At 37.3% G+C, this 15,952-nt stretch overlaps 1 protein-coding gene across 31 annotated transcripts in view; it reads right to left on the bottom strand.

Annotated features, from left to right (window-relative positions):
- Nucleotides 1-15,952, bottom strand: part of ARMC8 (armadillo repeat containing 8) — a 110,990-nt gene that overhangs the window by 78,066 nt on the left and 16,972 nt on the right. For 18 of the 31 annotated variants that reach the window (XR_010155799.1, XR_010155801.1, XR_010155800.1 and 15 more), the window contains one exon: nt 10,327-10,403. The exons of the other annotated variants lie outside the window; for them this stretch is intronic. Coding sequence is in view for 14 of the 18 variants with exons in the window: in XM_016942018.3 (XP_016797507.1) it covers nt 10,327-10,403 (77 nt within the window). In the remaining 4 variants the exon portion in view is untranslated. The remainder of the gene's footprint in view (nt 1-10,326; nt 10,404-15,952) is intronic. 31 annotated transcript variants of the gene reach the window in all.

Here is a 15,952-nt window from a genome sequence, read left to right as displayed (position 1 = left end):
ATGGATGCCTGTTTTTAGAGGCTTTAGTTCCTAATCATCAGCATATGGACCTTAACCTACCAGCTTGTTGTTCACTTTCATTGTCTTCCTTTCTCTTAATGAGTTCTGCCTATACTAATGTAGTACATTCATTTATCCAGCCCCTACCTACTTAGAGTCTGTGAAGGCTAAATGCCATTCTGAATGCTTTCTATTCCAGAACTCCCAACCCTAATATTTCCCCAGTTTTTCCTCTCCATTCTTCTTAAGCAGAAATGAGTGGTCCCTAACATTACCAAATGAACCCATTCCAAACATCTCAAACCATGCCATGTTTCTACAGACAAGAGCAAACAAAAACCTGTCCAACACCAATTTTCTAATTCTCTTAATAGTTTACAAAAAGGACATGAAGGAGGTAACTGATGGCAACAGAGGAAATACCAACTAAAGAGAACACAATACAATGGAACAATGTCTAAAGAAAAAGATTCTCGTTCTGGCTTTAGTAAGTAAATATACCTGTGCTAGATAAGGAAAAAAAGATGTTAATAAATTCTATTCAATTGTTGCTATAAAGGAATGTTAATAGATCACTTCCATGAAGAATTAAAATCAAAAGGATTAACAGGATTAAGCAATCAATTTCAGATGACAACATTCAGCCATCTAGATGAAGCTTCTTTCAGTTCCCAGAGTGTAGTTATTCTTTCTCCGTCATCTCCTTATCCCCTCCCTCATACTTTCCCCTGACTAGCTTTACTCAACCTTCAGGTCTGAATGTCACTTCCTCCAGGAAGCATGCCCTGAAACCCCCAGGTCATCACTTTGTTACAGTAAAAGTCTATCTCCTCTGGAGAGGCAAGAAAGCCAATCTGACCTGGAAATATCAAAGCAGTTACTGTCAGTAGATCATTATTTATAGTGATTCTAGATATCCATTATATTTGTAAAATGCAAACTCACAGCTATCATCCAAGATGGGAACACAACAACACTATCCAAGATTTCTACATTACTTTCAAATTTACAAAGCATTCCATATCCACTACTTAATTTCATCTTCATCATAATCTAGAGTAATATTAACTCCATTTTACAGAGAGAAAGCTACAACTCAGGATTGGGCTTTTTTCAGAACCCAATATTAAATGACAGAGCCAGTCTCAACCCATGTCTTTTATGCCAACTGTTTTTTCCATTATGGCCAGGACATCAGACATTGACAACGAACCAATGGAAAAGACAAATGAATTCAGTAAATTCATTTTCTTTTTCCTTCTGTGTTTTAATGTTACATTTTTATGCAAAATAAAAGTGTTTCTAACTTTTAGTCAGATACCCTTTTCCCAGTAGACCAAAAGAATGTCATCTCATGCCCACTAACTTTTAATGTTGGGAAAAATGCTCTACTTACTTTTACTGAAATTCAACAACTAGTTTTTGAGCTCAGCATTGTGCTAGCCTCTATGAAGTATACGAAAGTATCACACAATGGGATGCCTGGTCTGAGGAGTTCACAATATCCGTGGAGTGGCAAAAATAACACTATCAATGTAAGTCAGTACTAAATTAAAAACTGAATGTTTATAAGGTAAAGAAAAGTAGATGCTCAATAAGCTTAAAAGGTTTTGAGGCAATGGTTAAGAACTAAGATAAACCTTAGACAATAGTCAGGACTTGGATAAGCAGATGGGAGGACAAAAGGAGAAATCGTTCATACAAGACCATACTGGAAATGAAAATGGCATGTTTCTGGGGCAATACAAGGAGCCTGAACTGAAAAACAAGTTCGCTTTAGGGTGGCATGGAACATAAAGTTAGAAAAGTGATAGGGAGATGAGACAAACTAAAGGGAGATGGATTAAGGAGCAATCATATTTTTGATCACAGAAGGGGCATGAAGGAAGCAGTGACTAAGTAAAATAAGCTGAATGTGAAATGGAATGCTTATAATATTAGTTAAGAGGGACAACTAAGCGGCTGATGCCCCCCTTGTAATCTCCAGACCCCTATGCTTATCTTTAACATAGCATTCATTAGGTAAACTATCATGGATGGTCTCTTTAGTTATTTGACTATTTCATTAGACTTTTGGACCCTCCAGAGCACTGACTACATTATTCACCCTTATATACCCCCATACTAGCACAATGCTTGGTACTAGGCAGGCACTCAATAAATATTTGTTGAAGGAATTAATCAATCCATCTAGGTATCTGGTTATACAAAACTGATTAGTGGAGCAGCCAAAGGAATCATTAATACAAAGGTCATTTTGAGGAAGCAGTTAACAAGATGATTTAATAGGTACAAAAATGTGATATGTGACATGTTGAGTGACTACTTCATGTCTGGGCACATGGGTGCAGGAAACAACAGAAAGCTTAGAGAGAAGACAAGGATTGATTTTTGACTTTGTACACACTGAATTATCTTTGAGGTGAGATAAGAATAAGTAAGCCTTGGGGACATCCCACTTTTGGGGAGTGGGAGAAAAGAAGTCAATATTAAGATGTTACAAACATGCATTTGTTGAGAAAGATTTTCAGCCAAAATCTGGCTAGAATCTTAAATTTGCATGCTAATAAATGGACTTGATAAGCTCCCACATTTACACGGAGGTTAAACTTTCTACTTTACTTTCTTTGCTCTGAAAGAGATTTTTAGTGTGGCAGAGAAAAAGGGCTTGAATATTAAAATGTACAGTGCCTACCACAGCATATGTCTAAATTAGAGCATTATAAGCGTGATGAAAACCAAGAGAAAAAGCACTATATGTTGCTATTAAAATAACAGAAAAAGAAAAAAAAAAAGGATCTAGACCTGCTGGAGAAACCATTTCAGTCAATCAAGTATGAATATATTTATTTCTAAATGGTCAAAAATAGCATACATTTTAACTGAAAGCCTAATATCACCTAAAAACAAAATTATCTTTAGAAGTATTGAAGACTGGAGACCCAAGCTAAAAAATTAATTACAGTCATGCTTCGCTTAACGACGAGGACACATTATTTGACGACGGGGATATGTTCTGAGAAATGCATCATTAGGCAACTTTGTCCTTGTGTGAACATCATAGAGTGTACTTACACCAACTAGATGGTATAGCCTACTACACACTTAGACTATATGGTATAGTTTATTGCTTGTAGGCTGCAAACATGTACAGCATGTTACTGTACTGAATAATGTAGGCAACTGTAACACAATGGTAGGTAATGTGTAGCTAAACATATTTAAATACAAATATACAGTATTATATTCTTACAGGGTCACTGACTTTAACTGTCTTTAACTGAAACATCATTGCGTAGAGCATGACTATATATCTATTTATTTTGAACCAGTATTTCACGTACCTGAAGCAGCTCTTTTCTGCTTCATATTTGGAATACTCTATATGTATTTCTGGTCTAATTAGTATGAAGTAGCCAAAAACTACATTGGATACTGAAAACTACAATCTGAGTATAAAGTTTGATCTACTTATGAAAACTCACTGTTTATAAAACATTCATTTGTAAAATAAGAAAAAAACACATATCTGTGGGTAACTAGAATAAGGGCAACATGGTAAACAACTTACATTATTTGGACTGTGAGAATCACAAACATACACAATGCTCTGTCCCTGTAATTGTAATTATCATTTTTTGGAGAATGTAATATCCAGACATCCAAGTATGATAACCTTTCTGTTATCATGCATGGTTAAGGAATGAGGTATATTCATATTCCAACTAAAGTTATATGACAATGAATTCCACTGTCATTGAATTGCCAATTTTAAGAATTAGCTAATGATGATCTATTATTCAAACTAAAGTTATTTTTAACATAAGGCTTTGATTCAAGAGGCAGTTGGAAAACTTACAGCAAAATTCAGCTCAAATCAACTTGGGCATTTACTGAATATCAACTACATGTATAAACTGAAAAAACAGAATTGACTTTAATTTAGTTCATTCTTATAAACAAATTACTCTGTGATGTAGATTTTTGGAATATATGTAGTTTCAGATACAGTTCTGATTTGTATAAAACCATGAAAAGCAGCACTTTGGAAGTCCGAGGCGGGCGGATCACAAGGTCAGGAGTTCAAGACCAGCCTGGCCAACATAATGAAACCCCATCTCTACTTAAAAAAAAAAAAAAAAAAAAAATTAGCTGGGCATGGTGGCATGCAGTAGCTGTAATTACAGTAGCTGTAATCCCAGCTACTCGGGAGGCTGAGGCAGGAGAATTGCTTGAACCTGGGAGGCGGAGGTTGCAGTGAGCCGAGATTGCATCACTGCACTCCAGCCTGGATGACAGAGCAAGACTCTGTCTCAAAAAATACAATAAATAAATTAAATAAATAAATAAATAAATAAACCATGAAAAGTTTACTGTAAATATTTAATTTTCTTTCCATAGCATTTTATGGTTCCTTAATGACAAGTGAATACATAATTTTGAAAATTAAATACTGGCTCCGAAATTAGGATATTTAATGTATTTAACTCTGTTTTATCAATGTATGATTACAAATCACCTTACATTCTCTAAAAATGAAGAGTAAAATCTACCAAAATATTTTGGTAGATATTAACACTTTAAATATATTTAATCATTCCAAGGAACATAAAAAATGTGTTAGAACAGTATGGAACAATATGGCAGCATGCAGTTAAGCGCTTTATACATTTGAAAAGATAATTATGCCGGACACGGTGGCTCATGCTTGTAATCCCAGCACTTTGGGAGGCCGAGGCAGGTGGATCACGAGATCAGGAGATCGAGACCATCCTGGTTAACACGGTGAAACCCCGTCTCTACTAAAAACACAAAAAATTAGCCGGGCATGGTGGCTTGTGCCTGTAGTCCCAGCTACTTGGGAGGCTGAGGCAGGAGAATCACTTGAACCCGGGAGGCAGAGGTTGCAGTGAGCCCAGACCACGCCATTGCACTCCAGCCTGGGCAACAGAGTGAGACTCCACCTCAAAAAAAAAGAAAAAAAGAAAAAAAGAAAAGAAAAGATATATACACATATGCACGCAAATATATAGTCTTGATGTTCAAAGTTAGTATCACATAGACATATGTATACAAACAGCTTATCTGTCTGCAAGTAAAGACCATGTCAATTTGATTTAATCATTCCTGGATAATCCTGCCTATTGAATTCTCTGACCAAATTCTCTCAGAATATATAGTTTTAAATAAGTAAGATGCAGATCACTCTATCACATTTGGTATTAAGGTCACCTTTGTGTATGTTTACCCATAACCCTCAAAAATAACCGATTAAGACGGGGCACAGTAATCCCAACACTTTGACAGGCCAAGGTGGGAGGATCACTTGAGGTCAGGAGTTCGAGAACAGCCCAGCCTGGCTAACAGGGCAAATCCCTGTCTCTACTAAAAATACAAAAATTAGCTGTGCATGGTGGCAGGCACCTATAATCCCAGCTACTCAGGAAGCTGAGGCAGAATTGCTTGAACCCAGGAAGCAGAGGTTGCAGTGAGTTGAGATCACGCTGCTGCACTCCAGCCTGGGTGACAGAGCGAGACTCCATCTCGAAACAAAACAAAAAAACTGATTAAATGTATTAGGAGAAGAAATTTTTTAAATGATTTTTTTGGAATACTTATTTTCAATTATTCTAAAACTTAACCCTTTAACTTAAAAGTTCTCAAAACCCAAAGGCTTCATTTTATGGGAACTCTTTATCTTTAGCTCATGCAAGAAAATGGAACCTGTCTACATTCTACTGAAACCAGAGATACAAAATTTCCTGGAGCTAAGAGAATTAACCATTACCAAAATAAACTCATATCATCAGTACATTAAAATGCTTCAGAAGACACTTTAGAAGTGGATTCTTGGTGGGGGGAAAAAAAAATCACATGATTCTGCAGCATCCACAAGTGTCTGACTGAATTCACCAGAGGTCTAGTCAAGCTTTCTAATTCTATTAAACTCTGAAACTACAAAGCTAGCTACGTTGGCTTATATCATCTTTTGCTTTTCAACATAGCAATATCAACAAAGGGCCATGTAGGGATATCTGCTAACCTTTTTTTTTTTTAAACAAAACAAAACAAAAACAACTCTGTGACGCAGGCTGGAGTGCAGTGGCATAATCTCGGCTCACTGCAACCTCCACCTCCTGGGCTCAAGGGATCCTTCTACCTCAGCCTCCCAAGTAGTGGGGACTACAGGCACGTACCACCATGCCTGGCTAATTTTTATTTTTGTAGAGATGGGTTTCACCATGTTGTCCAAGCTGGAACTCCTGGGTTCAAGGGATCCGCCCACCTTGGTCTCTCCACAGTACTGGGATTACAGGCATGAGTCACCATGCCTGGCCTCTGTTAATCTTTTCATTGAAATTCACTAACATGAAAACCAGATCAAGTGCTCTAATTTTGTTATGTTAAGAAAACAAAACAAAACAGTGTTTAAGTAGCTTTCACTCATGATTTACAAAATCATATGAAGAGTTCTTCTTCTTCTTCAAGTATGAGATTTAACTTGGTTGAACCAATACTAAAATAACTTCACCAAAAAAGGTCCTGCAATGTTTTAAGTCACATGCAGATCTCCATATTACAGGAAGCTCAGAATTTGCAATGCAGGGTAGTTTAACTGACATACCTACTTCTGTTGTAGTTGCGAAGGCTACGCTTTATGACCTACACAGTGACTTCCCTCTTCTTTCGGCTCGTATCTTACTCCCTACTTAATGATCATCTATTCAGTTATGCACATGAAATTTTGCTCTTTTAGAGAAAACGACCTGATTTTGTATTCAAACCTTTTACACAACAGGACCATTCAAGTTTATGCTAACTATTGTGCTACTAACAAATTTAGCTCTAGATAACTCTGCATTCTTCAACAATTGAAAATTAAGCAGTTCTGATGCTTAATGTTATCTTTCAACAAGGCATACTCACTGACTAGGTAAAATGGTTCACTGTGATGTAAGCTATCTACAAAGTTCCCCATATTTATGGGTAGATCTATAGCTCTAACTCAGCTAGTAGATTAGTTGTAGACTATGATGAAGAATCATTATTCATCTTTAATTTGATTTTGCTTTTCCTGCTAGTATGTTACACATGTTCACAATCTTATTTGTCTTCAAGATAGAGTCTCACTGTGTTGCCCAGGCAGGATTTGAACTCCTAGGCTCCAGCCATCTTCCTGCCTCAGCCTCCCAAGCAACTGTTAACTACACGTGCCTTCCACCATGCCTCGTATATGTTCACAACATTTATTGAGAAAAATCAAACTTGAAAGAGCCAGAAAAATGATAAAACTCTGGTTGGCTTGTAGTCAAAGCTACAATTTTTGTCAATTATTTTATGTCCTTTCAATTAAATATTTTGGATTTAATGCTATTTCGGCCTCTACCTTTTCCTTCCCTAAAATTAATAGGCTACCTTTGGTTGTTTATACTCTGTGGCCATCTTTCTACCTACCTATTTTGGTCTAGTAATGGTCTCTTAATGATGCCTTAATGGTGACTTAATGATGACTGTGAGGTGTATAAAAATCAAAAAACTGGTCAACTCTCTTTTCCTAAATACCATTTTCATTCCCTTTTTCTATACATATTGTATTAAACAAGATTACTTAGGCCAGGCGCGGTGGCTCATGCCTGTAATCCCAGCACTTTGGGAGGCCGAGAGGTGGATCACCTGAGGTCGGGAGTTCAAGACCAGCCTGACCAACATGGAGAAACCTCGTCTCTACTAAAAATACAAAATTAGCCGAGCATGGTGGTGGGTGCCTGTAATCCCTGCTACTCAGGAGGCTGAGGCAGGAGAATTACTTGAACCCGGGAGGTGGAGGTTGCGGTGAGCAGAGATCGCGCCATTGCACTGCAGCCTGGGCAAAAAGAGTGAAACTCCGTCTCAAAAAAAAAAAAAAAAAAAAAAAAAGATTACTTAAAGACAGATAATGTTGAAAGTAATCCACTTTTCATTCTCTTGACCATGTACAATTAATTTTCAGACAGTAACAAAGTTTAAGAAAGAAGTCAGAAAGAATAAATATTTCTATCTGGAGAAAAGGAAGCTTTATCAAATCACACTACACTATCTCCATAAGATCAGTACTACTCTGAGATAAAGAAAAAAAAATGTTGGGTGATCTGTCCCCTTTAAACTATAAACAGATTTTAGTGTTTTAAGAATCACGTTTACTAGAATGTTATCACTCACATTCTCTTGTCTGAGTTAGGAATTTTAGTCCCTCTCTCTCTTCTACTTTAGTTTGAACTGTCTCCTCTGTTTTTTTCCCCCTTTCTCTTCTTTGAGGAGAATTATCTTTTTTTTTAAGTTGTTTTAAATTGGGGCTAATAACAACTAACCACTTAAGTGCCAATTGATCCACAACGTATCAGACATTGAATTTTATAATTCTGATTTAATTCTCACATCAACCTGGCAATATAGGCAGTGTTATCTTTACAGATGATGAAATTGAGGCTCAATGAAATTACAAAACTTGTCCAAGCACACCACTAGAAAGGGACCATAACAGAAAATGTCAGAATTAGGAATTCAACCCACTATGGTCCAACTCCAAAGCCCATGCTCTTTCTACTCTACCATTCCTTCACACAAACATTTCTTTATGTCTAGCTGACAGCTAATTAGGTCTCAAACTGGTAGTTTTTCAAAAGACACTAAGGCTATCAAACTACATTTTAGCTGCTTTGTCATAATTCTATCTTTCCCACTTTTATCATTTGGTATTTTATCAATTTTTGAGAAACTAGTGTTCTTTGGTAAGTAAAAAATTTCTCAAAGTGACAACATTTGAATCAGCTACTCATATCAGATAGAACTCTGCAAGTCTATCACACAGAATTCTTGATTACTAAACAGCTTTCTCCCAAACATAGTAGCAGTGATATCATCTTTTAATACCATTTATTGAACACTTAATAAGTCTAACATTCTCAACCATTTATTAAGTAATTTTAAGTAATATTTAGAATTATCTATATACGGAGCTATCTGGTTATATGTGGAGAGTATCTGTCTAAGGAAGAGTGTTAAGTAAAACCTGCCCCCTTGACGAACTTGTGTGTGTAGGTACAACCCAAACTGATTTATTTAATAGATGGATTTAATAAACCATTTTTCCTGGTAATAATTCAACTAGTCTAAAAAGGAGTGATTAAATAATTATAAAGTCTCCTACTTAAGGTAACAAAGGCAAAGTTAACATAATGAGAACACCAGAAATACCACCGTTTTTTGTAAACTGAGAAGCCGTGAAAGTAAGCGTCAAGTATCTCGGTGGATCCTAACCAGCTTCCCACCTTCCCTTCCAGCTCAATTTGAATAGCCAAGCAGTTTTACAGCACTTTTATTTTACCTCCCTTTATAAATTCACAACTCCAAAGCCTACAATGCCTTTGGGGAGAGAGGCTTTAAGAACTGCAGTCTGAAGAAACTTGTATAAACAAAGCATCCCAGCCTTGCCATGGCTAAGCACAAGTTAAAGTACTATTTGGCTGACAATGCTTATGGGATTAGAGAAAAAGAAAGAGGCCTCCCTCATGGGCACCCTCATCATTACCCAAATGTATCTTGACCCTTTTTTGTGTCTTTCTTCCCATAGACACAGTTCAGGCCTGTGGATCCTTCACATTTCCCAACTCCATGATGAGCCTTAGTCTAGACCTTCCTCCTTAGAACTAATGCGCTGAGTATGATAATCTGAAACTCAAAGGAAAGGGAATAAATCTGAAATCTTATCCTACTTGCTTCTCTTAATTTTTTAAGAGCATAATTACCTCTGGTATGTTGCTTAAAAATGTTTCCTCTCATTAAACATGAAATTTTGGAGAAAAAAAGGCATTATGGTTATTAAGAGTTTAAATTTTCTGACAGCTTTCTAAATTCGAAATTTAAAACATCAACAGGAGACTCAATCTTGGTGACAGTTAATGAGTTAACCAAAAACAAAACAAAGCAAAACAAAAAACCCTACTGGTCTATTCTTTCACTGCGTTCCAATTATGAAAGACCATCAATCTTATTCTCCTGCTTTTGTGGATATTAAAGAAGCAAAAGCATTCTCCAAAGAAAACATTTTTTTAATGTAAAACAAGTATTCTACAAAAAATGAAGCTAACCATGTCAGTTAACAACTATTCAAAAGACAATTCTTTATGGTAAAATATTAAACATCATGAATGTCAAGCAGTCTTTCTAGAAAGAAGCCAAATGAAAGGAAAAAGGTATAACCCTGTATTTTCAAAATTAAAATATGTGGCAGATTAAAACATGAAAACAAACAACTTTTTGATAGACTCTTAAATACATACTACTTACATGACACCTTGTAGAACTTTCTGGGGATCAGGGTCAAATAGCCTGTCAACATAGTGGCGACTGCTAGCTGTTACTTCCTAGAAAGTGGGGGGAAAAATTATGACATCTGAAGCCATGCAAATCACAAATTCACAGCATCACCCACAATATCAAGTGACTAGATAATTTAACTTAAGGTAGATGCATTAAAATTTATATGAAATACTTAGTTTTGCCTCCTCATGATATGGGATACTTAAGCAGGTGACTTTTCTCTCTCAGGTATCAAAATAATGGGAAACTGTAGTGTTCAGTTCAAGATGTCAAAGATCAATATTTTTCTTCTAAGAATGCCCAATTTCAAAAGTAAGAATGTCCATGGTATACATTTTACTATGTCTTAAAACTAGCAGGAGAGTTTGGAAAATCAACGTAATTACAAAGCACATAACTTTGTTCATTCAGAAGAATCATCAGGAAGATATTAAGTATATTTTTGTAAATACTTTATTACATTAGTCTGAAAAAAAGCTCATGACAAAGATAAACAGTAAGACAGAAAAGAAAGAAGACTCCTAGTTCTCACTAAACACATAGCTAGACAGTGGGACCTTTGTGGCGAGCCCTAGAAGTTTTGCCAACAGAAGACCTAGGCAAATATGTTAGCATATACACTTAGCAGCAAGCTAAGTTTCTTCACTAACTGCTGGGTGTCATGTACGTATAATTAATAGATAGGAATATTACTTCTGTAAATTAGTATACACGAAAGGACAAAATCTGGCTCTCAGCCAAGGAAGAGTGAGGACTCCATGAAATAGTCTGTAAGGGGTAGTCTAGGTACAAGAGGAAATCCTTAGACTAATGTAGAGAAGCTTCACTGCTGGAGGCAGAAGTAAAAATAAATAAAGGAGTTGTCACACTTTCTGTGAAGGAAAACAATTAAGAATTAGAGTGATCTGTAGGCCACCCAAGCTGTCTCAACTGAACTGGATACGGGTGGGTAGAATTAGAAAGAGTACAAAGGGAAGACACTTACCTCCTTTTCATTTGTATTGTGAAGTTTTTCTATTGTGTTATTTCTTGTAATACTTATTTTGGAGGGTAACTCTTTTTTAATATTTAATTTTCGATGCTTCATATTATTTAAAACAAAGAATCCATATTTAAGAACCAGAGAAAAAGTTTTGTCCCCTGCTTGTTTTTTCTGATGCCTGCTGAAATATCTTTATATACTCCCCCGCCGTTAGCAATAAGTTCTTATAGGGAGGAAGAAATAACTTTTCCAATTTACTCAGAACTCCAAATCAGTAAAAGTTAATTACCAAGACACGGTGCCAGCTTAAAACTTTTGAGCCACCAAAAATAACTCTGGAGAACTACACAAACTCTAGTTTTCTGATAATATAGTTAACTAAGTCAACATATATTTTCTTCCCCCTCTCCCCTGAGACGAAGTCTCGCTCTGTTGCCCAGGCTAGAGTTCAGCAGCATGATCTTGGCTCACTTGCAACCTCCGCCTCTCGGGTTCAAGCAATTCTTCTGCCTCAGCCTCCTGAGTAGCTGGGATTACAGGCGCGCACCACCACACCTGGCGAATTTTTGTATTTTTAGTAGAGATGGGGTTTCACCATGTTGGCCAGGCTGGTCTCGAACCCCTGACCTCGTGATCTGCCCGCCTTGGCCTCCCAAAGTTCTGGGATTACAGGCATGAGCCACTGTGCCCAGTCAACACATATTTTCATATTCTGAATTTGCTACCAAAATATCCTCAAAGGCAACTCAAATACCTGCTTTAAAAAAACAAAAAAACCAAAAAAAAAAACAGAGATGCCGTCTTGCCCAGGCCGATCTCAAACTCCTGGGCTCAAGGAATACTCTCATCTCAGCCTCCCAAGTAACTTGACTACAGGTATGTGCCACTACATCCAGCTCAAATGCTTGCTTTTAGCATGTACTTCATTTTTAAAGAACAAACAGTGGAAACAAAGAGGCAAAAGTGGTGAAAATTCTTGTGCCCACCAGGGTACCATTAAAGCACCTGCTAACAGATGTTTTCCTCAAAATAACAGAATCACAGAGTTAGAAGGACTCTCAACAATAATCTGCTCAATCCCTCGGTTTACAAATGGGGCTTCTCATGATCTTTACCCATTTGTCGTATCTTCAAATGTACAGTTAGGACACAAATAACTGTACGAACATATCAAGAAACAATATATGACAACCAAAAGCTACAGAAGAACTGAAAGAAAGCACTACTATAATACAAACAGGTAAGTTTTGCCACTCCATTTGAGTACATGTTTTCCTGGTTTTCTGACATAGTAAGTTCTAAGTACCTCAGACCCTCCTATCCAGAGATTGATTTTGATGTTACTGTTCTACCTTTACTGTCTATAGCTCCACATCTCTTACCTCTCAATGATGTGTATCTTAACATAAGTTTCCCCCATTAATAGCAATTCTTTTGCTGCTCTGTGCCTGGTTCATTCAATATAACATGCACTGAGGAAAGCATTAAAAATAAATTTATCTTTAATAAAGAAGATAAGCAAGGCACAGTCCCTGTTCTCAAGAATTCATATTCTCTTGTTACTATGTTTACATGATTATTTCCCTATTAGAATATAAGAATTATAGTATACACAACATAAAGGCGGCACTGAGGAGGACATTTGTAAACCAGGGGAATCAGGGAAGGCTTCTTTCAGGAATTGGCTTTGGAAAATGAGTAAGAGTGTACCAGGATGGACAAGGAAAGAAAGAATCAATGTCACAATCATTGCCACAGGGCATGCAAAGCCAATACAAGTAAACAATCAGCAAGTATACTAGTTGCTGGCACTGAAAAGAACAGAAGATAGAGAGGCACCGCAGGATGTAAAACACAAAAGGCTAACCAATAGGTGGCCCACAATTGGAGATTTCACACTGCCTTTTGGTCAAAGTTACATGCTAGATGCCAAAGAAGGTATAAGAGGACATTAAGGCAGAGCCTTGCATTTAAGAAGCTTAGTATCTGAAATTGTTATGTATACGCAAAAATAATCATATAAGTTGCTCAGACAGCAAGCAAGCTGAAGGGGTATGATCACTTATTCAACCTTATCTTACTCTACGCTTTTGTCTAATGTATTCGTTTATCTGTATAGGACAATTCTGATATTTCACTGCTCCTTGTAGATCAGGTCACCTCTCCCCTCCCAGTCCTCTTCTCTCTTCTTTCAGAAGGCAGAAGGCAGCCTAGAAATATAAGAGGTAGGGAGAGAAGGCAATTTGTACAGATATTAAATGGGTTGATAAGAGAAAGAACGTCTAAAAAGGTGACATTTGAGCGAAGTCCTGAAGAAGGTGAAGGAGCAGATTGTGCACCTATCTAGGGGTAGAGCTTTTTTTAGGCAAAAAGAGCAGCAAATTCAAACGCCCTAAAATGAGAAGTATCTGCCATAATCAAAGAATAGGAGGCCATTATAGCTGGAGCAGAATGAGCAAAGGAGAAAGCAGCAGGAGATGAGGCAGAGAACAGGCGCCAGATGGTAAAGAGCTGCACTGTCCAGTAAGCCAGCCTCTAGCCTCATATGGCAATTGAAATTTGAAATGTGGCTAGGAAGTGAATTTTGTTTATATTTTAAACTTTAATTAAAATTAAAAAACCAATACTGGATTCAGTTATTTTAAAACTTTTAAGAATGATTTGGAACTACTTGGGTATATGAGTTTACATTTTCAACTATAAACTTTATGACACCTAAATATGAATCAAGTATTTCCAATAAAAATTTAGCATCCAAATTGTATAAACTATACATCAGATACTGAAGACTTGCTATTTTTGCAACAAATTTCAGTAATAACTTATTACACAGATATATTGAAATAATATTTTGCTTTACTTGTTTAAATAACATTAAAATCAACTTCACTTGTTTCCTTTTTACTTTAGACAGCATGGCTGCTAGAAAATTTTAAATCACGTATGTGGCTTGCCTTTTTCCATTGGATAGCACTGGTATAGAACTTTGTTGGTCATTGTTAGGATTTTTATTTTTATGGTCCAAGTTGGGAAGCCATTAGAGGGTTTAGGGAAATAGACACATGATCTGACTTATGTGTGTACTTATCTTATGTTTTGTTTATTTTTAGTAGAGACAAGGTCTCAACCTCGTTGCCCAGGCTGATATCAAATTCCTGACCTCAAGCGATCCTCCCACCTCAGCCTCCCAGAGTGCTGGGATTACAGGCGTGAGCCACAATGCCTGGCCCTGACTTATGTTTTTAAAGCATCACTCTGGTTGCAATTTAGGAACAGACACGTGTGGAGAAAGGGAAGGGATACAAGACAAAAGTAGGGAGACTAGGAAGGAGGTTATTTCCATCACCAGAAATGCTATTATTTCATAGATGATGGTAGCATGGACTAGACCAAACACTGTGGAAGATGTATTCAGATTCCAGGTAAGTGCTGAAGTTATAAAATGGATAAGCCATTAGACTCGATGTAGGGTGTGAGAGAAGAAAGGAGGCAAGGGTAACACTTACTTCCCTGAGCACATTAAAAGACTGAATTGCCGCCAGGCGTGGTGGCTCACGCCTGTAATCCCAGCACTTTAGGAGGCTGAGGCGGGCAGATCACGAGGTCAGGAGATCGAGACCAGCCTGGCCAAGATGGTGAAACCCTGTCTCTAGCTGGGCATGGTGGCGCGCGCCTTTAGTCCTGGCTACTCGGAAGGCTGAGGCAGGAGAATCACTTGAACCAGGGAGGTGGAGGTTGCAGTGGGCTAAGATCACGTCACTGCACTCCAGCCTGGGTGACAGAGTGAGACTTCACCTCAAAAAAAAAAAAAAAGAAAAGAAAAGAGACTGAGTTGCTAGTTAATGAGATGAGGAAGACTGTAGGAGGTCTGAATTTGACTGGGAAGATCAAAAGTTCAGTTGTGGACATGTTAGGATTGAGAATCATATTAGACATCCAAGTGAGGATGTCAAGTTGGCAGTGGATATGTAAGCCTAGAGTTTAGGAAAAAGTTGTGGGCTAGACGTGTAAATCAGATGTTGTCGGCATATAATGAAATTAATTAACTAAGGGAGTGATCCTGGATACCGCAAGACCGGAAGACTCTGCTCTGGAGTAGTCAAACAAGCAGCCAGTGTAGAGTGAAGAAATCCAGGATGTCAAATCAAGGGGCTATTTCAAAAGGGGACTAATCGACTATGTCAAATCCTAGTGATGTGTAGCTAAGATGATAATTAAGATCTAACCTTTGGATTTAGGAACATGGAGGTGTTCACTGATCTTGACAACAGCAGTACAGTGGGGCCAAAGCCTGCTTGGAGACAGTTTAAGAGAGAATGGGAAAAGAAGAACCAGAAGAAGAAGAACCTTGAAAGAAGGCTTTTCACTGTAAAGGGGAGTAAAGAAATATAGTAGCTAGAGGGAGAAGTAGACTCAGGAGAGAGTCTATTTTTTAAGACAGAATAAATTGGAGCATGCTTATTCATTGATGGAAATGTTTTAATAGAGAAGACAATTTGATGCTGCATGAGAAGGGGGAGAACTGTAACAATGTTCATGAATAACTGAGGGAGAATGGGATTTACTAGTCAAGTAGAGCACGTGTAAGTACAATAACAAGAGAGAATTATA

This window comes from Pan troglodytes, chromosome 2 (genome assembly GCF_028858775.2).
Source record: "Pan troglodytes isolate AG18354 chromosome 2, NHGRI_mPanTro3-v2.0_pri, whole genome shotgun sequence".
NCBI lineage: Eukaryota > Metazoa > Chordata > Mammalia > Primates > Hominidae > Pan > Pan troglodytes.
Note: the sequence above shows the minus strand (reverse complement) of the source record. Positions and strands in the feature narration are given on the sequence as shown.